Source organism: Lagopus leucura, unplaced genomic scaffold, assembly GCF_019238085.1.
Source record: "Lagopus leucura isolate 7727_CA_CO unplaced genomic scaffold, USGS_WTPT01 Super-Scaffold_739, whole genome shotgun sequence".
Classification (NCBI taxonomy): domain Eukaryota; kingdom Metazoa; phylum Chordata; class Aves; order Galliformes; family Phasianidae; genus Lagopus; species Lagopus leucura.
In genome coordinates, this window is record NW_024962255.1 from 10,772,456 (window position 1) to 10,794,589 (window position 22,134).

Sequence of the window (22,134 nt, forward strand, 5' to 3'; positions counted from 1 at the left end):
GATTATATCTGCCATTATTGAGGAGTGCTAATAAGCCTTATTAACTGAGAGTGATGGAGAACAGAATAAGAGAAGGATTTTCCTTAGACCCAATGTGCAAGGAATTCATAACTTCCCTAATACCTGTACTGATAACTGATACTCATGCTGAGTATATTTTAAAATCAAGCTGACTCGTTCCATAAGAAATACTTACACATATAGTGTGTGTGTGTGTATATATATATATATATATATATATATATATATTCTAATCCTCTTCTAGTATCACTCATGAAAAACACCTCAAAAAGACCACGCAAACAAACAAAATAACATCCCCAGTTGAAACAGCATTGTAAGGTCCAGGAGGGCACAGGCAATTTGGGGTATCAAGAAGAAGAGGCTAAGGATGATGCATGGGATGAACCTCCACCACTGCAGGCAGCTCAGGGCATGGGCAGAATCCCATTTGTTCGAGGGGGTCTCCAGACCTTCACTCCCAGAACTCAGAAGCGAACAAAAAAAGGTAAAGACCTTGTGCCAAGCCACTCATCTTTCAGCTCACTCTTACAGATGATGTAGTTCCGGTCTTTGCAGATTAGGGGATGCCCATGTGCGCTTCCATCTCTCCTATCTGCCCCATGCACCCCAGAAAGTGAGTCTGCATTTCCCTGCAACCTCCCCCTGGTTTGCAACAGGGCTCTGTGACATGCCTCCCAAATGACTGATGAGTCTCATGTTGTTTTTGAGCAACTCACGTGGCTCGCCAGCACACAAGATGACAGACCTTGGGAACCTGGGCATTAATACTGGAGATTTATAGTCAAATCTGTCACGGATGGGGAAGCTTTTTCCCCAAGAACTCTGCCTGAAGGTCGCTTTCCCTGGGCAGTAAGTGCAAAGAAACTCTCTCAGCCACTTCAAGCCCCAGGAGAGGGCATACAGGGAATGGAGAGATACCCACAGAGCACCAGCTGCAGGCTCCACTCTGGCTTTGGGACCCCCAGCCCAAACCCCATATTCTCAGCAGGTTGGGCTGTGCTTCTGAGTACGTATATGTTCACCCACAACAGACCCAGTTTCATCCACCCATGTTCAGCTGGGATGAGAGGTTTGCAAAGCACTTCTACTCCCTCCAAGCCTTCTCTACACAAGAATCAGGAAGCCATTGCTGCAGGACATTTGATGCATGAGGCTACATCTTCCCGTGCACAAATACCATCAAGGAGTTCATGGATGCTGCTGCTTGCTTATATTTCACTGTCAATGCTACGCTATTATTTTTGCAGAGTGACTGCTTACTGCAACTCCAACAGGCAACAGGTGCCGTGGAAATCAGGGTAAACCTTGAAAATACAGCTTCATCCAGCACATTAGAAAAACCCCACACGTTTTTCATCCAAGGACAGTGAAGTCACACTGCATAATCTCTCTACCATGGGATTTCCCCCTAAGATTTCTGAAGTGTTCCACTGGCACAGGCAACGTACTTGTGAGCTGTGTCCAACTGCTCAAAACAGGGTACATCAGTGGAGCAATTAGCTCACGTTTGTTATCCACTGAACAAACTCCATTGTTTCTGTTGCTACCAAGGCTGCAGGTGGCTTGTAACGGCGGGAGGTGACAAGAGAGGGAAAAATGGTCCTGGATCATGTCCAAGGAAGGGCAATGAAGTGTCTGGGGCACATGCCTTATGGGGAGCAGCTGGGTGGTTCAGTTTGGAGAAGAGGAGGCTCAAGGGAGACCTCATTGCTCTCTACAGGTGGTGAGGTAGGGGCCAGTCTCTGCTCCCAGGTAATGGCAGAAGGATGAGAGATGATGGCCTCAAGCAGTGCCAGGGGAGGTTCATGTTTGGGCATTAGGATGCATTTCTTTCGTGGAAGAGCAGTGGCACAGGTTGCCCAAGGAGGTGGGGGTGTTACCATCCCTGGAGGAGCTGCAGAGTTGTGGAGGTGTGGCACTGAGGGACATGGGCAGTGAGCAACATTGGTAGTAGGTGGACAGTTGGACTAGATTAGCTTAGTGATCTTGTCCAACCTTAATGATTCTATGTTTCCATAAAGGCGTCTGGGACTTGTTTACCCACAAGTTATCCTTGTCCCTGATGGGGACCAAAGTACTTGTGACAGAGGAGAACCAAACCTTTGATTTCTGAGCATGCCAAGGATGTCTGGCTTGGGGACATGAAATCAGTCATTCTGCTGCTTCTCTCTTCTCCCTGCCAAGGCTCATGACCAATGCAGAAAGAGCAAGTCAAGAAATTTGGGATAAGTAGAAGCAAAACACCCACTAGGACCTACCCTGGGCTAGGTGGCAATTTCACAGATTTCAGAATACTCCACCAGGAGAAAATCTGCTTGGAAATGCACAGTCCTTCTATCCTTCCTTTATCACATATCAGGACTGGATGATGGCAAGCCATTCCCATCTCTTAGCTGGCAGAATGGATCAATCTGGACAAAAGAGACTTTAGAGGCTTAGTCAAGGCAACATGAATAAATCCAATGAATCATTTATTCAGTCAATTTTGGCTGTCTCTAACACTTCACCGTCTCAAAGTTTCTCTAGTGTATTCTTATTTAAAACAATAATCTCTGTGGATAATTCTTAGACTCAAATTTGTTTAGAAAGCAGCAGATTATAAAACTTGAGACATTTTGGAAGGACACAGTTGACATTGTGTCGTTTCTTCCCTTGCCTGAGCCTGTTTAAAGGAACAACAGGAATTAGTCCAAATCAGAAATTTCCTTTCTACTAGTCCTGTTTGGCACCATTTGTGGAACACTGCTGCCTGCAGCCTTTGCTGGATACCACATACCAGCAGACTCAGCAGAGCCTTACAAACATACCTGTCCCTGCAACACTCATCCATCTTGTCACAAATCTGAAGACCCACCACAACACTACCAAAAAGAAACTCCTTGGAGCAGAGATGAGCCAGATTCATAATCTCTGATCCCACTTGACCCGACCCCCTCCTCTCCCTCGTTATGGATGAGGTAAATTAGCTGTGACACGCATTAGCTTCAGCTCCTAATTAGGGAAAATTAATATTGGTTTTGATAGAAGTGTTGGCTCTCCCAAGCAAAGGCATTATCGACCTAATTATCCTGTTTTGGAGCAAATTCCATTGCAGAACATTCTTCTTGGGGAGCCTATAGGTTGCAGGCACCACCTTCCCAGCCCTCCCAGAGCACCTGACACCATCCTCAGCCCACTCTTTCCAAGGCCAGAGTCCTGCTGGCACTGCTCTCATGAGGATAGCCAATGATGCCATGCATCTTGGCAATGCTTCAGACAGCTAATGGCTAATTAGTGACTACCCAATGAAGAGGGTTTAAGGGGAAAGCAGGGGAAAAAAAAAATCTATGTCACTGGGAGGAGCAATTCTGGGAAAGGTCTTCAATTTTTCACACTAGGACAAGAGGAACTTGCACACCTTCCTACCTTTTAGCTGGACCATGCTAAATGGGGTTGTTCCACATCACATTTTTAGGACCATAATAATCTCTCTGGAGCAGCACCAGTCACCTCTGCTTGCCTGCAGCTGCAGCTCCTCCCAGCCAGCCTGCATCCTTTGTGCCTCATGACCCATTGCCCAGGCTTATTGCAGGACTCCACCATCCCTTCTCACAGCTCACGGGGACTCTGATGGTGGCTAACAAAAGCAACAGATGAAAAGCAACTGCTAAACAGAAGGGAAACATTTGCTACCAAAGTCACATATGAAAAGCCACTGTCTTATTCACACATTAATAATAATAAAGATGTCAGACTGTCAGATAAGAAGTTAATCTCATTCAGAGCACAATTAAGGGTGCCATTAGCCAACCACCTGGGGCCACTTCTGCTTTTCCAGCGCAGTGGGTTTAGTAGATAACAGGCATGAGAGCAGGACAGATCTCCACACCAGACTATTGGCACCGTTACGGGTAGCCCTAACAGGTCTGTGCTCCAGCCAGGGCACCACGTATGTATTTTCTTACACCAAAGAGACTGCATGCAGGATTCCCCTTCTACCCTCCCCCTTGCTGTCAGACTTGGGGGATGCTGCACATCTTTACAGTTTCTGCAAGGGCATCCCTTTGCAGTATGACGCTGTCTGCCTGGGAATTTTATTTTTCTCCCCCCACATCCACATGGAGCCTTAATTTATGACCGTTTCCACAGCTCCGGTGAAGCACACGAGTAATTGCTGCTGGCTGATGTGCTCTCTGCAGCCTTTCCCTCCCAGCTCCATACCTGACAGGTCTGCAGGCAGCATTAAGTTTTCAGTGCTTTCTGCATTGGGAATTCTTGCTCTGTCTACAGTCCTTCCCACAGAGCTCAACAGAAGCCAGAAGACAGCAGCAAGACCCTATAAGAGCATTACTGGCCCCCCCCAAAGCTCTCAAGCACCCAGTCTGTGCTTGGGAAATGCATTATTTGAATGAATGTCCCTTGCCAAAATGCATGCTCAGTGTAAATGCAAACCAGCAACCAGGCTGAAATTAGGGCACAGGGCACTTTTGTTAGTGAAAGGAGGGGTGATCTCCCACCTCAGGTATAACAGTCACTTAAAAAGCCAAATTCCTCCATTTTCAGGTAGTCAGCAAGAAACCCAGGACCAAATCACCCTCCTACCTGGGAGCGCGATGGCAGATCGCCTGCACAATGCAGCACACGAGACTCACCAGAGCAGCCGCTTGACAAAGCAGTGCAGATGAATGGAATAAAATTGAGTTACTAAGCATTAAATGTCAAGTGTTTGAAATCTTTCCCCCTTGCGTAAAGAGCACCGTTAATGAATCTTTACGAGAAGGAACGTGGAGCATATTCACTCTTTTGACCACTGCTGCAAATGGAGCAGATGTTTTCATTGAGTTGTCCAACAATGCTGTCTCGATCTTTCTTCCCCCGAGTGGTTACAGTTAATTCCAAAGCCATCAACGCACGGGAGCGCTTTGACAGGAGGAACCAATTTATTAACTCCCGCTGCCAATCAAGCACATTAATGCAGCCGTCGCAGGAAGGGGCATTGGCACACAGCTGTGATAACACGGATACAAACCACAACGCCAAGGTGGTCACCCTGCATGTCCCCTGGTCCCAAAAGTCAAGGAAAAGACAACAAAAGTCAGAAACAAGCCACTGACACAATCAATGCAGCCCAGTTAGCACGGTTGGGTAGCTGAAGCAATGCGCACATTGGCATGAGCTTCTTTATAGAAATAAGGATGTTTCTGCAAAGAAAAGGGTTAAATATTCTCAACACAGCTCACTGAGATGGGGGCAGCTTTATGCACTGATACTTCCCAACAGCAAGGTTTTTATTCGGCAGTCTCAGCACATGGCACGTATGCGTGTTTCCAGAATGGCTCTCTTCTACCTGCTTATTTTTGTACAGGAACGTGGGGGGTTTCTGTAATGGGCTAGCTGAATTTTCACATTTTTATTGCTTAAAATGACTGGAGCAGGTGAAGAGAAGCAAGACTTCTTTTTTTTTTGCGGGGGGGGGGGGGGGTAGGGCTATTTTTTTCCCATTACCAGCAAGCAACAATCAGAAAGTAGTGGCAACAGGGAATAGTTTAAATGCTTTGATTGAAATATGTATATATAGAGTAACATTTCTACAGCAACCAGTCACAAAATGTTTAATTAAAAGGTTAATATTTCACAAGGCTGGAAGTCAAACAGGTATAAAGATTCCAAAAGCATCTCTCACAGGATGCCTTTCCCAGCAGCGTTGTATTGCTGGACAGTGCCTTGAGCGGTTCCCCACCTTGCCTAGGAGCTGGACACGTGTCCCTGCACTAAGTCACTGCCAAGCCACCAGCATTCAAACTGCTGGATGCCAGCCCACCTTGAGGCCATTCACTCCCAGCAGCTGCCTCTTCACTGTGGCATTTTATTTTTTAAACTCACACAACCCAAATGTACGAAGCTCTCACTCTGGCAGAAGGCATAGGCATGGTTATTAAACTCTACAGTCTGGGCTTTTTTTTTTTTTTAATCTGTCTAAAAATCCCATTGACTCAGGGAGGAAGCAGGTCACCTTCCCCAACCCTCTCCACCAAAGCAACAATCATACATGCAGGTGTGCATCTCCCTACAATATGGGATCCTGGTTGCCCTTCAAACATTCCTACCTCCAAGAGATACGAATAACTTCCTGATTTGAATACACACACAAACTGAATACACAGATCACTGTATGACTTCAAGCTCTCTCATGCCACAGCACATCCTGAAGCCTCAGTGGACTAGGATCAAGGTGGAAGAGCCCAGATCAAAAAATGGCTTTTGGGGTGAATGAGACTACAAAGTCCATTCAACCCCTGCCGTGGGCTGGCTGCACCCCAGCAGCTCAGGCTGCCCAGGGCCCCATCCATGGCACTGTGCACCTCCAGGAATGGGGTACTCACAGCTCTGGGCAGCAGTGCCAGTGCTTCACTACTGTATGAGATAGCATGGATTAATGTTACCAAAGCCCTCCCAAACATACAAACCAAACCAGACCTCATTGCCATAAACATACATCTTCCTCTGCTGTTGTTAAAAGGGTTTGGCCAGAATGCAGGATCCTGTGCAACCCAACACGGCAAATCTAAGCCCGCAAACCGTTTAATGAAGTTGCCCAAACCAAGGTTAATTCGTCCACATTGCAAATACACTTTCTGCCTTCTCTCTCCGTTCTTAGATGTAAGTATCGATGTTACTGCTTATTAGCAAAGCAAATAAGAAGATTTAAGTGATTGATGAAGTGATTAATTTAATGACTCAGGACTGAGGGTTTGGGGGGGACTTCTTTTTCCTTAAGTTTCCTGATGTTGGGAATAACTAATTACACAGCCTTCAGTTCATGCTAATAATGCTGTACTACCTAAAGCTCAGCAAACAGCTTTGTCAATAGACCTTCTAACGACCAGCAGCAGGAAAAGGGTTTGCTAGGAAGCCTGAAATTCCTTTTCATCGGGCTGTGGGATGCATTCTTCAAATATTTGTTGTTCATTAGAGTTGTTACAGCACTTAGAAACAAACTCAGCTCTTTGCAGAGCACTTATCAGCCCTGACCCAAGGAGCCTGCAAATCCAATTTTAGACAGTAAATAGTCATCAGAAGGTAATATTGCTTTCAATTAATCCCAAAAGTGAAGGCGATGTTCTTATGGCTTGGGCTTCTGCAGGAGAACATTCGCTCGCAGCCATGCCCGTAATGAAGCTTGCAGAACAGACTTCATATTCAAAAATATCTCAATCTTTCTCACAGCCAGAGCCCAGCACATTCATCTTGAATTATCCTTTGTAAAAGGCCAAATCAATTCTGCTGGCTGCACGCGGGCAGGCACACGCTCCCCACCGGGCTGATGGGCAGGCAGGCACTCCCACTGCCGGCCCCAGGTGGCATCGCCATCCCATAGCAGCCACCTACCAGAGGGTGGGGAGGCAAAAGGATTTGAGGAAAAAGGAAACCTCGAGCCCTCTTGTACTATTCTGGTCTCCTATGTCTTATAAATCTACACAATCTTGCAGGTATTCCTAAACACTGGTCTAGCTAAAAACTTAAAAGCCAAAAGAAAGGGACAAATCCTTGAACAAGAGGATTGCAGCTGCTCCTCAAATGCTGTGTGTTGATGGAGCTGGGACAGGGAATGGTTCCAAGGCAGCAACTCACTTGCATGCTCCCATCTGAAAGGTTTCTGACTCCAGATTTGTGGAGCCGTTTCACTGCCTAAGTCAACAACAAACTACTGCCAAAAAAAAAAAAAAAAAAAAAAAAAAAAGAGAAAGAAAGAAAAAGTAGAGGGATACTTTTCCTGCTTCCCAGCATGGCAAAGCCACTCAGCACAGCCAAGGTGGCAGAGGAGGTTGATAAGGTGTGGACAAAGCCAGCGAGCAGGCTGGAGGTTCAACCCTTCACACAGCGTGGATGCATCATGTCTATGGGGAAGGCAGATGGTGTCCTTAGCGAGACCACACCAGCCAAGTGCGCAGTCCCAGGAAGGAGGTTCCTAGCAGCACTACTATAATGCCATCGCATTTTGCAAAGGCATCTTTCATGATGCCAACATTTCCTGAGAGCTGAGTTTTTGGAGAGCAGACCTACCGCAGTTTGTTCACCCTGCTCCTTTTGGTGAGTCAACCCTGGGCTCTGCAGCTATCCTCTGCACAACTATGCCCAGAGAGCTGCAAAATGGTTTAATCAGTCGGGAAGCAAACACTGGCACTCTGCTCTCGACATGTTTCCCTCCAGCTCTGCAGCAGGCAGGTGCCACCACTGGTCACACAAGAGCCCAGCCGCAGTCCCCAGCAGATGCCTGCAGCTGTGGGATCAGGCAGGGCTTAGCACAAGCAGCCCGTGCTCAGATAACCCGTATCTACGGCAGCAGCTTGAGCAGCCCGGCACCCCCAGGGACTCACCCGGGTGCCAAAGCATCTGGCTGCTCAGGATCGACTCCGAAAGTCTGGCATGGAGGAGGTGATTGCCTTGGAAACTACACAGTGCATGAGGATGTGCTGCCTCCCTGTCCAAGGAATCCTTTGGTCCTCACAAGGGTGAACAATGGGGTCAGGTCATCTGCAGCCATCAGCAGGACATGCTGTCCCAGACCTGGAAAGACCAACAAGCACCCTGCCTGCTTAGCAGTGAATTCCCTTCTTGTAGAACAACTCACTCCCAAAAGGACTGCAAGTTCCCAAACTAGCCAGATTTTTATTTATTTTTACAAGCACTCCCACCCTGTTCCCAAAGCATGAGCTATTTGCAGCACTTCTACCAGCTCAGCAAAGTTCCACATAGAATCACAGAACCACTAATGATGGAAAAGACCTCAGATCACTAAGTCCAACCCCAGCCCATCCTCACCTGCTTACTGAGCCATGCTCCTCAGTGCCACATTTCCACTGTTTTTGAAAACCTTCTTGATAACACAGGAAAGGGGATTGCTGAGCCTTGTAAAAAAATTGCTGTGGATTCCCCCCCTTTCATCCTGCACCACCCAACCCCAGCAGCTTTGCAGAAGTCAGTCCTTCAAATTCACCCTCCTCTTCCACTTTAAGACAACGTTATTCCAATGATGCTGAAATGTCATCCCTTTGATGAACGGGAAGCAGGATTGCTCTGGTTTGAGCGGTCCCTTTTGTCATGCAGTTTGGGAGGCAGTGAGGCATGAAAGCTTTCATAGAACTGCAGCTGAATTGAGAGAGGTGGACACAAGGCTGCTTAGGGACCCGACGTGACTGATATCTTCATTTCCGAAACCCATCCTGCATAAAGTGAACCCATTTGCTGGCCAATTAGACCCAAGTCACTGTATGACACTATGATGACATTCCCTTGGGGGGACCCTAGCAGCTAAGCCCTGCAGCATCCAGAAAGCCCACACCACCTGCCCCAGCGGGAGCACCAAGAGCAGCTCTGGGAGTGACAGGGGTGCCCCATCATCCTGACCCAAAACCCCGTCTGAGGGAGCATCAGAACTCATCCTACAGAATGCTGGCATTACTTTGTGCCTCTTCAGAAGCAAAAGTGTCATTTGAAGCAAGCCTGATGTTCTCCATTCCAATCCTCACCTCCAGTCTGCAAAGAGGAGACCCCACCATGGACCTCCATTTCTTACAGGGATAGTAGCAAGTACACATACCCAAAGCTACAGAAGCCACAGCAGATTTGCCCTTCTTCTGCTTGCAGACCCACCTACTGATGAACCCAGGGCTACAGCAATGCCACCCCTTCTATGTGCCAATGAGCCAGAGTCCTCCAGCATTTTGCCCAGCATCGATATCTATGCTGCTCTCCATTACCTATGGCCCTCTCTAATGTATGGCATTAAATGAAATGGCCCTTGGAATGATTTTGCTCAAGGCAGTGAGTAGCGCAATAAAGACAGACAGCTCCTCTCCCACAAGCTCTCCCTCCAAGGGCTGTTAACCAGCTATTACTTCTACTTTTGGAGCAAAACACTACGCTTTGGCTACTCTGATGCCTGTTGCTCCATTTCTTCCAATGCACCAGATCAAATCAGCAGGGGGAGGGTTTAAAAAGCAGCAAAGCTCTCCCCCTGCACACAGTTGCCCATGCATCCGTGACATCCCCAGCACCACATCTCCCCATCCATGCCCCAGCCACCCAGCCCATCATTATCCCTCCCCCTATCCAGGCTTCCCCTGGCTCTCCACTCCCGACTCAATGGCACTCGCTCTCCTTCAGCTCACGTTTCCTATTCCCAATGCTCCCGTCCGGCGCTCCCCCTCTGCCTGTGTGTGTGTTTCATTACTTCTGGGTGAAATAGCTGACTAGAGGGTCACTCCACCTGAAAATTGCTCTCCCCGGACCTAAATGAAACAGATGGGCATTGATGATGTTTTCAGAGGAATTAATCAGCCCGGACTGGCGGCAGCGCCGGCAGCTCCATAGTCCCAATCTCACCTAATGAATTCCGAGTTCTCTGTCTTAATAGCTCCTGACAAGACTAATTTACTCCTGTAAGTGATTAGAGGGGGGAACGATCTCTTAATTGTTGCTTAAGATTCCTCTAGGCATCACATGCAGTGAGTGGGGATGCTCACTTTGTATGAGGTGTCCTGTGCCTGGGCACATCAAAAGATGTGAAGAGGGCTGCAAGGAGGCACACAGCCAGGGCTGCCCTAGCAAGGGAAGGATTTGCTCTGTACAGGGACAGCTGAATGCTGCATCCACATCCCTAGCACTGAGAACAGGAACTGGGATGCTGAGGATGCTGCAGGAGGGTACCAAGACCAGGTGGGAGCTTCAGACCTGGCTCAGCATGTGGCAGTGACCTTTTTTATTCCAGCGTCGTCTGCAGCAAGCATTCACTCAATGCCACGGTGATGAGTGCTTCTCAAAAACCTCAAGAAACCATGGGCTCTTGCCAGCTCCGCTACATGCCCCCAGCTGGGTACAAGAAAGGTACTGCCAGGTGATGCTTTTTTTCCTGTCAGTTAAGAACCCTCACTCTGAAAATATCTACCAACAGCAAAATAAAACAAAACAAGCACTTTGTCAACAGTTTCAAGGTTGATGTTTCCCTCTGGTGCATCTGGAACCAAAATCCCAGAGCACCAATATCCTTAAGAGTGAATTTCATTTCTGTTCAGTGTAATACAGAGTTTAGGAAAAATAAAAAATAAAAATCAGGCCCCAAATGTAATGCCAGGAACAACTTTATACGCACAACATCTCGCTGGAAAATAGACTTTCAGAAATCTCCAGTCATTTTTCACCAGAATAGAAGTTCCGTCAAATTCCCGTAAGGTATTTCAAGCTCAACTACTCCAAGAGCCACACGCTTGGTCAGGAAGCGTTCCCATTAACCTGCTCCCAACCAGCTCCCACTCCTACATCCACACAGCTGCTTTCTTTCCTGCAGCTCCCTCAAGCCATGCTATGATTTTGCAGAGCCCTCCAATCTGAGAGCTCTGGTGAGGATCTGAGCACAGCAAGAACAGTTGTTGAGGATGCTGCTCAAGGTGGTAGATGGAGGTAGGAGCACATGAGAAGGGGCCTCCATCTACTTCTGGCCACCCTTCTGTAGTTGCTCATGAGGGCTTCCAATCAATTCCTCCAGCATTAAAGTCCCGTCATGAGCACTGATTGAAGAGCACAAGCTTAATGGACTGAGAGTCTGGAAAAAGGCTGAGAACGATCAGGTCGATTTCTGCATTTACTTCAGACCAATCACTACCTAAATAAAGAAATAAAAAATAAGGTACACGTGCCAATCAAATGATGACCAAGATTTTTTTTTTTTTTTTTTTTTCTTTCAAGGGCACCAACACATACATGCGTGGATGTGCACCACAACCTTGCCCAAATTCCCAGGCATCCAGCAGCGCATTTGAGATGCTGCATGCTCAGGTATTTGCAGGAGGAAATGAGGAACAGAGAATGAAACGCTGGCACAGTGAGAGATGCTCTTCCCCATTTAAACTCATCCATCCCTGCTTGGGGAGACTCAATCCCTCACTGCCTTGCCTCATTTCGGGCCATCCATGCCTTCAAAACTTGTACAACTCCTTACTTCTGCCCTCTTCCAGAAAGTTATTCCCCGCAAGCCTCCATTCCTGAAGTCTTTGTCCTTCTGTGGCAAGGTCCAGCAGCATGGATGGTTCCAGCCATGGTGCTGGGTCCAGGACATCACCATGCCACCCGACCACATGGACCACAGCCAGAGCCAAGAACACTGAACTTGCCCTGATGGTCATCAGGTGCTGCAGTGCCACTGTGAACTGTCCCAAAGAGGCAAACGCACTGAGGCTCCTCTCAGTGCTTTTAATCATGACCTACATCTGGAGATCCTATTTCCATCCATATGCATTGAATGCATCCAGAGCTCACTGCTGCCAGACTCACTCATCTGCTTATAGCAGTAGGTCCCACAGCACAACACAATCCTTCCCCACGTGGATGGGAAAAGACCCCATCCTGCACCACACTGAGTAATCAGCTAAGCAACAACCACAGAAGCAAGAAACAACCACCACAGAAGCAAGAAATGGGCCTAAGCTTCCCATGCACAGAGCATTTGGGACACACTCCCCAGCATGGAGAAGACCTAACCAAAAGCATTCTAGTCTCCAAAGGCAGCCAGAAAGAACAAGGCAAAACTTCAGCCCCAGTTGGCAGTATGAACCCATGGGCAAAAAAAACCCCAAACCCTCAACCAACCAGTAACGATCAAATCTAATCACTTTTTAATTATTACTACTACTTAAAATCTTGTCCAACGTTGGGTTAGCTAAACCAGCCATCAACACACAGCACTTACCCACAGGCGTGTCCTCATTGATCAGCAGGTAGGTGTCAAAGAAGTAGTTTATGAAGTAGGGTAGCCGGTTGCCCTGACCTGGGAAAGGAAAAAGAGCAAGGAGTTATTTCAGCAGTCAGGAGAATTATTTTGCAGGCAGGAGAATCTTGGGGCTCAGGGACAGGCTGGTGGGGGATCAGATGTGGCTGCGCTTGGGATGGTGAGGGACACCCCTAGACCACAGCTGGTAGATAGAAAAGGAGCAGAGATGGCTTCTACAGTAGTCATGAGCTTTTTTTTTTTTTTTAAAGTAGTTTTCTTGGGAAGAAGCAAAATGGGATGGTGACAGAGGGCAGCAGGGCAGGTTTAATGAGAAGGTGTTGGGATGGTGAGCGTGAAGAAGGTGATGTATTGCTGAGAACAAGTGGAGAGCAAGAAAACTCAACACCCTCGAGGTGATGAAGGGAGGCGAGGAGATGGATGATGCTTTGGCAGGTTAAAGAAACAACAGGAAAGTGTCCCTTCAAAGCCCAGATTAACACAGGAACAGTCTCAAAGCAAGTGTGATCTGCTCTCATGTGCCCCAAATCCCTCTCAAGGGAAAAACACTGTGGGCATGGAAGAGGGACACAGCTTGTGCTCCTCTTGGGCTCCCCTTATAACACAGGGCTGACCATAGCCGAGAGCTGGGAAAAGCTGGAGGTGGGACCTGGCTTTGGACTGCAAATTCCAGGAAAGCTGTCACCTTCCTCCATGCTCCTGTAATCCAAGAGCTTCTCCAGGTGGCACCAGCCAGTTCCAAGGGACAGCAATGAAGATGAGTTTAGAAGAGCACAGCCAATGCTCTCCAAATTGCCTCCAAATTGCCTTTCTTTGCCCCTTGCAGAGCAGTGACAGGGCAGTAAGCCGCCGAGGCTACATGCATCCCATACAGCGCTGCAGAGATTGACTGCGCCTGTCAGTCGCTGTGAACATCCTACACCAGGCATGCAATCAGGCTGCCAATCTGGCTGAGCCATCTTGAGGCTCCAGGAGGGGAGAAAAGCACTCACTGCAAAGGGCACTGTGCTATCAAGTGGACACATGCTCGCTATTGTTTATCAGCGAGCGCCACACGAGCAAACACCCCTGCAGGCCCCTCAAAGGCAGCTGGGGGTTAGCCCATTCCTGCAACAATCCCAATTTTCATGGAGCTTTGCTCTGTGTTTTGTACTCGCACACCCTGCCAGAGCTCCCGAGGAGATCGGGAGCATCCATCACACCCCATGTCCGCATGCCCTGAGCTCTTCCCCCTCCTGCAAGCTGGCATTTGCTCCAGATGGAAATACAGGAGAGGTTGTGCAGTTCATGGAGGAGTTATTTCCCACACAGCATACATTACAGCACTGCTCAGGTAATAATTTTGCTGCTGAAAGCACCGGGAGAGTCCTTCCACGTGTTACAGAAATACCTCTGCTGTTAAGCAGCTTGCAGGCTTCTGGTTCACGTCCTTGCCTTTTGTCTGCTTCCTTATGCATCCTTGCATAAGATGATCTGTTACTAGCTGTGACCTCTTGGACACACAGCTGGAAATTGCCAAGGTCTTCCCACTCCAATGCACCAGGAGCAGGTACCACTATTGGGGTCACCTGCACATCACCCTCTTCCTCCTCTCATCCCACTTGCCCTCTTCAGAAGGGGACATTGACGTAAGACCAGGCAAGGTGAGGTCTTCTAGAGAATAATTTGTCACATTGCCAAGTGGGGGCAGGGGAAGCAAAAGGAGCACCCCAAGCTTTTTGGGGGATTCCACCATGCCTACAAACCCACGTGGTGGCAGAACAGACAGCTACTTGGCAAACAGCTAGCAGCCAGCACATGGGTTGGATTCCAACCACAGCACTCAGCAACCACAAGCTTCACTTACCCAGAGGGATCAGCTCCAAGACCAGGAGGGACAGCAGAAGGTTGCTGGCAGCAATGCAACGCTTCATTGTTCCTGCCAAAAAAGCAGCTCACGTCAAGCCCAGCATATAACAGATATTGTCTCATGCCCCCAAAGCAGGCTCAGGGACACAGCTGGCACAAAACACACAGATCACTATTTTGTAAATGCTCAGTTTCCATGCAGAACATGCCACCCAGAACCCCCCCAGCACATCAGGGGAGCTAAGGAACCAGCAACACTTCTGTACTACATTAGGTTCCTTCAAGCTCAGCTGTCTGCTCACATAGGACACAGTTCAAGGATGGACTCAACAGTGCCAGCAAAGGGCCACGCTGGCTTAAAATTGAAAGAAAGGAGGTTTATATTAGACGTTAGGGAGAAATCTTCACTCAGAAGGTGGTGAGGCACTGGCACTGCTGCCCAGAGCTGGTAGGTGCCCCATCCCTGAAGGTGTCCAGAACCACGTGCACCTCTCAAACCAGTAGGGCAGCTGCAGAACCAGAAGCAGGCACTGCAGGGGCAGACCTGCCCACATCCTGCTTTGCTCTAGGATTTCCTCCTCTTTTCATCCCATCACCACCCTCAGAGCAGCAGGGTGCTCAGTCCCAACCTGGCATGAAGGGCTGGGTGCTCCTCAGAAGCTTCAGAGTAATTGCTACATGTATTTCATTTTTACTGATAGAAATGTCAGAGAAGACAGTTCAGTTCATAACTCTGTCACCATCTCAGCAGAAAGGGCCTTAAATTCCCGTTTCTTCAGCTATTTCCCCACAAGAGAGGTTCCAGGAGAAGGGATGCACAGTCAGGAAAGACAGCACATTTGGGACCCTCAGCACAAGCCCAAGAAGAGAGCTGGGGTCCCTACATCCACACAGACAGAACTGCCACCCCAATCACTGCCCAAATGGAGTGTTCGAGCCCCTCTGTGTTCAGCAGTACAAAAACACTATTGAGAAAAACACTAACTTTCTGCTAAAATAGCACTGCTATAAGCTCAGGTGAGCGAAAACATTATTCTCTGGCTTCACAGACCACATTTAAAAAGCAACAGGGCGGTGGAAAAACAATTTGCGTGATGGAAAACTAAAGGCAGCTGACAGCATCCCTTTTGAGTGCCACGATAAATCTAAATATTGTACATTCCAAGTCAGTCACTTCATTATGTAAGTAATTGCCTGAAATGTCATTTTGATTTTTGTCTGTCTTCATTAATGCTGCAGCTCTTCACCGGCTCTCAGAGGCAGTTCACTCCGATACTGCAGATTTCGCAACAGGCTTGAGGGATCTCGGGGGAGAACTTCAAAACTTGTGACTAGGAGCATATTAAATCACACCTTCTGCCTGGAAGAGGCTCTGTGTAGGAAGCATTCGGAGCAACACCCGACATGATGTCTCTGGGCAAGTAATCTCTAGGAATTTACTGTGGTCTCCTGGCTGCAAAAGCACTGATGTTAAAGCAGAGAGCTCCCAGCCTGCTGGCAAGCGCTCCCCACGGCACGGGAAGCGGCAGACAAAACTGTATTAATAGAATGCAGATGCAAGCTGGAGGAGGTTCTCCTGCTAGAACACTGTCTGCAGAGGACTTGAGCACTTGCAAGTTCAGCTTCAGCCTGGCACCACTTTTGCAGCCCAGAGAGAACCACACAGAGTCCCTCATATACATAGCACAGCTTTTGGAATTGTCCCACCTGTTAACCCAGGAGGAGCTGCAGCAGAGCCCAGCAGTGCATATCCAGCAGGATTTAAACCAAGCAATATTGGCAGCCTCTGTGAAACACTGACTGGACTCAGCACATTGCTCTCAGGGTGCTTGAATGCTGGCTTCCAGGCCATGCACCTGCACTGGTTGTTTTGGAGCGTACTGTTAGGGTGCTTGCATAGGAGAACGCTGTGCATGCACACAAAACACACTGAGCATCCTTAATTGACTCCACTGTGTCTTGCTGCCAGAGTTGCTCTCGCATTCAAGGTGCTGGTGTTGGTAAGTGGGCTCCAAATCCAGAGCCCCTTTCTCCCTGTCCTGGTAAGGAGACATGGCAAGAGGGAACACACATGGGTGAAACCCTCCTAAAAACCACTGCAGGAGGAAAGCGAGCCCCAGGGTGAGCACCCACTGCCCTTCTTTTATGCATCACCACTAATCAGACCCAACCCTTGCAAGCATCAATATCAAGCCTCAACCCCTGTACTGCCTGCAACACGTCCCACCTTCTTCACTGTGCTGCTTCCCCACGAGCAGCATTGTTTAAAAAAAAAAAAAAAAAAAAAAAAAAAGTTGATCCCTAAATTTTTTATTTTTTATTATTTTTTTTTAACTGACTTCTTAGCCAGGTCTTCACAATAAGTGTAATTCCATGTGTTGACTTGAGCAATACACAAATCATAATTCCTAAAAATAACAAATGGCAGAATAGGGTAATCAGAAGTAAATTGATATTGATAAATAAGCTTTTCTCCTGCGCAGTAGGTGGTTTATTTTAATCTAATGAGTTTTATATTTTCTGAGCTTTCAGATTCCATGATGAAGAGCCGTCCGCACCAGAATTACGGAGTGCTTGGAAATATTGTAATTTTATGGCTCATTTTGTCAGGACTCTTGAAAATGAGATTTGTTCCCAGTGAAAAAAAAAAAATTGCCCCTTTTTTTTATTATTATTCTCTTCCCTGTGGTGAGGGGAAAAATTCCCTTGTTAAATAAACACAGGGCTGTCCGTTGGGAAGGGACGCACAGCTGCCACTACTTTCCTCTACCAGAGTCTGCAGAGAAGCTCCCAGTGTCTGCAGCAGCTCATTCCTTTCTCCAAGCAAGGAAGTGGAATATTTTTATTTGCTTTTCCAGTAGGAAACAAGCATTAGCTACAAAACATATTGTTTAACCGAAAGATCTAGATTAAAAGAAAACACTGTGTTTGAGCAGAAGCTTCTGTACCTTGTTCCACAGAAGAAAACTTTGTCATAGTTGGAAGTGCTGAACTTGAGTTCATGTTTTACCCCAGCTGCAAGTGAAATCACAAGTGCCATAACACAGCCCCAATAGCCACACGGGTTTGTGCAAGCAGAACACTCCAGCTGCACGACTGCAGAGCATCATCTGGTAGCACAGCATTACAAGTCTGAGTATCACATTCACTGCCTCGTTCATGCAATGTTAATAACACCTCTGGGTCTTTGGAACATGGCACATCACCCCACTGAGGCATAGCCACCTGTCCTGCCATACTTAAAGGCAGCTTCTCTTGCGGGCAGGCAAAAGAAACGGACAGGGCAGCACTGAGTCCCCAGCAGTGGTTGCTACGCTGCCTATGGTGACTGGTTTCCCATCATAAAGCCTTGGCAAACTGAAGCAACAGTGGCACACTGGGATGAGGCACAGGGGCTGCACCAGCAGGGATGTGGCTCGGTGGTGATAGGCTGATGGTTGGACTAACTGAGCTTAGAGGTCTTTTCCAACCTTTATGATTCTATAACCAGAGCCCAGCTCACAGAGCACATACAACATGGTTTCCACACAATGGGAGTTTCTCTCCAGACTCATTCCCAAAGAGCAGAGGACAAAGCAGCAAGAGGAAAGGTTCAGAAGGTCTGACCCAAATCTGCTGGGCAATGGGGGCTAAATGTGTCCTGTTCATGCCCTGCTCAGAAGGGAGGACAACTGTGAAGTGCAAATGAAAATAACACTCCCATCTAAGTGTTCCACACACGTGCAGAATAACAAATACTCCCAGTTTGCACATGCTATGTGACAGCTACTTGAGCAAAAATGCTATTCCAGCCCCATGTTACAACGTGCTGGGGATGCCAGACCATGGAGATCTGCAAGGCTTGAATGAGCCTTGTGGAAACCACTGAGATTCCCCATCTCAGCCACACAACCCACAAGGTAAAATAGGACCCTGCAGCAATGCAAGCAGGAAGGCACATATTATAAATATTTTTTATTATTTGTAGGTCATAGAAGCCCCATACTAACCCTTGTCCTGTAGCATCGCTGGAATTCTTTTTGTGGGATGCTGTAAGGGAAAGAGGGAGGAGCGCTGGGGTGCACTTTGTAACATTTGTGCTCACAGATCACAAGCATTAAAGCACAGCCTACACCCAGGCACACTGCTGCAGAGCAGGACTGCAGGCAGCTGGGTCGCTTCTACCCTAACAAGAGGCAACAACCCCATTCACAAAGCATTAGCATTCCAGACCATCTGTGCAGCACATTTAAGAAACTTGATGAATGGAGCCCTTTTTCGGAAGTCCCCAGTGCCATGGCTGCTTCCTCCTGAGGAAGTTTTGCCTTTCCCTGCCCACCTTGCCAGACTGGGCACTGCCCCATAGCAGTGGGAGCCCCTCCTCATGCCATCTCCCTGATGCTTCCAGGTGGAGCCCTGGAATGGGGAAGACAGGCATCCCCCAGGCAGAGCTGGGTGCCCTTCCCAGCCCTGCTGCAACATACCGTTGGGCTCCCAGCTCCCACTTATCTTGCAAACATTCCTCACAATTATCACAGAAGAAAAGGAAAAAAAAAAACACAATTAAAAAAAGTGGAGACGATCAATTTTTACAGTTTCTCATAAAGGGAGTGTTACAATTTAGCATTAAAACAACTTGCCGTTCTTTCCTGACACAATCTCGACTTCGTGCTACAAAACAGTTTGGCTTCACAACACTGAGGAGGGAGGGGGTGGAAAGAGAAAAACATGACTGGGAAGGGATTTCCTCCCTTCCCTCCCAGGGGAAGGAGGAATGGCAATGTTACATCTCCCTCCCCCAGAACAGCCGCCTGGATTTCAACAAACACATGCTTCCCATGGGAACGCCACCGGGTGCATGACATGCTCCAGCCCCATCCCGTGCTGCTCTCATGCTCCAGAGCTGCATACATGCAGAGATGTCCCAGCACGGTGCACTGGGAAGGGCCAGGAGCACTGTGGGGACATCTGCTGTGCCCAGGGGACCTGCCACCAGGAAGGCTTTCGTGGCTTCACAAACACAGGCAATAAACCACTGCAAGCACAGCATAAAAACTTCTCATTCCAGCAGAGCACCCCCAGAATGACACCGTCAAGCCACTGGAGAAATTATAAAGGTTAGAAAAGCCCTGTCAGCTCATGCAGCCCTCCCCCATCAGTGCCACATCTCCAAGGCTTTGCAACACCTACAGGGACAGTGACTCCCTCACCTTCCCCGTTCCATAAAAACAAAACCAACAGCCAGCAACAAAAATGCAAAAACAGATAACTGTTGCCTTCTCCTACAGCATCTTCAGTAGTCCCCCTTCTCATTCTCAGATCCTCACTATGCTGATATAAATTTGTCCGATTAAATGCCGACAACAAAGCCCCGCACCTGTAACCCCCAATTGCAACTGGGCACAGACTGCGATTTACCTCCCCGTGGCATCCTGAACCTCTCTCCGTGGATCGGAACAGAAAGACCGGTGCTGTCCAGATCAAACAACAGCGGGGAGACGCTGTCCCTGCCACAACCCGGGCTCCGTGGAAGGCAGCCCGATGCCATGCATCCGGCTGCTTTCACGGGGACCAGCCCTCCCTCACGAAGTTTGAGCGTTTTCTTTAAATAAAGCGGGATGCGTGCGGGGCAGCACTTCAGGCGCTCAGGGGAAGATGACTTAAAGGAAGAGACGAGCGAGCAAAGGAGCGGGGGGATGTTAAAAAATAAATAAATAAATAAATAAATGAATAAATAAACACACAAGCCAAAGAACCACAAAACAATCTAAAGTGTTGTTTCTTGAGAAAACAAGAATCCACACGAGGCGAGTTGATCGCTTCGAAAAGCCTTTTTCCCGTTCCCTATGGGTACGAAGGGATTAAAGCAATCCCCTCCATCGCGTTGGGCGCTGCTCGACCACCAGCAGCCCCGCGCACCCCGGTGCTGCAGCTCTCACCCCGCTTCCCGCACCCGCCGCAGTTAGAGAAGTTCGGCAGCCCCGCACCATCCCCGTCCCCATCCCCCTCCTGCTTCCCTTCCCCCCCCGCCACGGACCGCGGCGGAACCCCCGCACCCCGTTACCTGCGGCGGGGCGCTGCCCGCAGGGACATCACCTGCGGCGGGGCCGCTCCCCCCAGCCGCGACGAGCGAGCCCAGGCGGCAGCGGAGGGAGGAGGAGGAGGAGGAGGAGAAAAGGGTGGGAAGGAGCCCGAGCGGCGCGGAGGAGGCTGGCACAGTGCCTTTTGCCCAGGTAAGGAGTATTTCACCGCCTGCCCAGCAAAGTGGGCTCCCCTCTGTATCCCCTGGGGAAGGGGACCAAGCTCAGCACGCTCTAAGGGATGGAATCCAGGCTCCATACCACTATGATAAGAGGATTCAGGCTCAGCATCTCTCCCAGAGCATCTCCCACAGTATGAGGTCTAGGCTCAGCAAACCCCTGGAGCCTAGTGTGCATCCCTCCTGTGCTCTATAGGATTTAGGACCAAGTACCTCCCAGAGTGATGGAGTACAGGCTCACCATCTCCCTCCTCCTCCTTCTTCCCCCCTCCCTCCCAAACACACATTATGGGGCCCAACACTCACCACATCACAGAGTTCATTCAGTCCTCTCCAAGATTACAGGTCCAAGCTCACAACCCCTTCAGAGCATCCCCCACATGATGCCCCTCCCACATCTCCCCATTATTACAAGATCTAGCTTCAACCCCCTCCCAGAAAAGGGGTCTGGCAGCACACTGGCAGTTGCAAAGAAACTTCAGCTCAAGGCATGCATTGGGCACACAAAGTTTTAACTCAGCCTCTATTTCTGGTTTCTTTTCACATAATTAGCTTGTGCAGGAGGGCCAAGCAGGTCCACAAGCTCAGTGTAAATCATACATGAGTGGAACAAGATACAGGCAGCATGCTGGCATCAGTATCACGCTCAGAAGCACGCCAGTGCCTGCATGCAGTTATTGTCCTTACACACCTCTCCCTTGGGTACCCGGTGTTACCAGGACAGTGCTACCAACACATGCTTCCACCCAACCCTCTGCAGAAATCCCTACTGATCTCATGGGTGGCTGTGGCCTTACAAGCAACAGGCATTTGGATGGGGACAGGAAGGAAGACAGGTCCCTGAGAGAATTAAGGCAGCATTGGTCACCTCATCTTTCCATAGAGTGGCTTATTATTCAGTGACAAAATTAGGAGATACACCCTCACTGCTTCACACAAGTAGCTCTTAATTAAAAGCACAAACAAGAGCACTTGGTATTGCTAAAGCCCCTCAAAGGCCCTTACACACTCACCTTCACATCCCTCTTTCTCCTGCAGCAGCTGGCAAATGCCTCTGCAGGCCCAGGAGGGGATAATTAAGCCCTTGCCTCTTGCACAGCTTCTGCTAATTATGCAATTACTTCGGCTCCTCCACTGATTGATCTGGGCTGGGCAGGGGGTTGCACCCTGTGCCCTGCAGCCATGAGGAGCCCGCGGGGGGAGGGGAGGGCGACGGCACAGGCACAGGCACAGGCACAGGCACAGGCACAGGCACAGGCAC

At 48.7% G+C, this 22,134-nt stretch overlaps 1 protein-coding gene across 1 annotated transcript in view; it reads right to left on the bottom strand.

The window, feature by feature from the left end:
• CDH23 (cadherin related 23) overlaps positions 1-20,162 on the bottom strand; it is a 128,953-nt gene extending 108,791 nt beyond the window's left edge. The window contains exons 1-3 of the mRNA XM_042862897.1: positions 20,033-20,162; positions 14,634-14,705; positions 12,749-12,826 (exon numbers count right to left, since the gene is read on the bottom strand). Coding sequence (XP_042718831.1) covers positions 12,749-12,826; positions 14,634-14,705; positions 20,033-20,162 — 280 coding nt within the window. The remainder of the gene's footprint in view (positions 1-12,748; positions 12,827-14,633; positions 14,706-20,032) is intronic.
• Between the last annotated feature and the right edge of the window lie 1,972 nt (positions 20,163-22,134).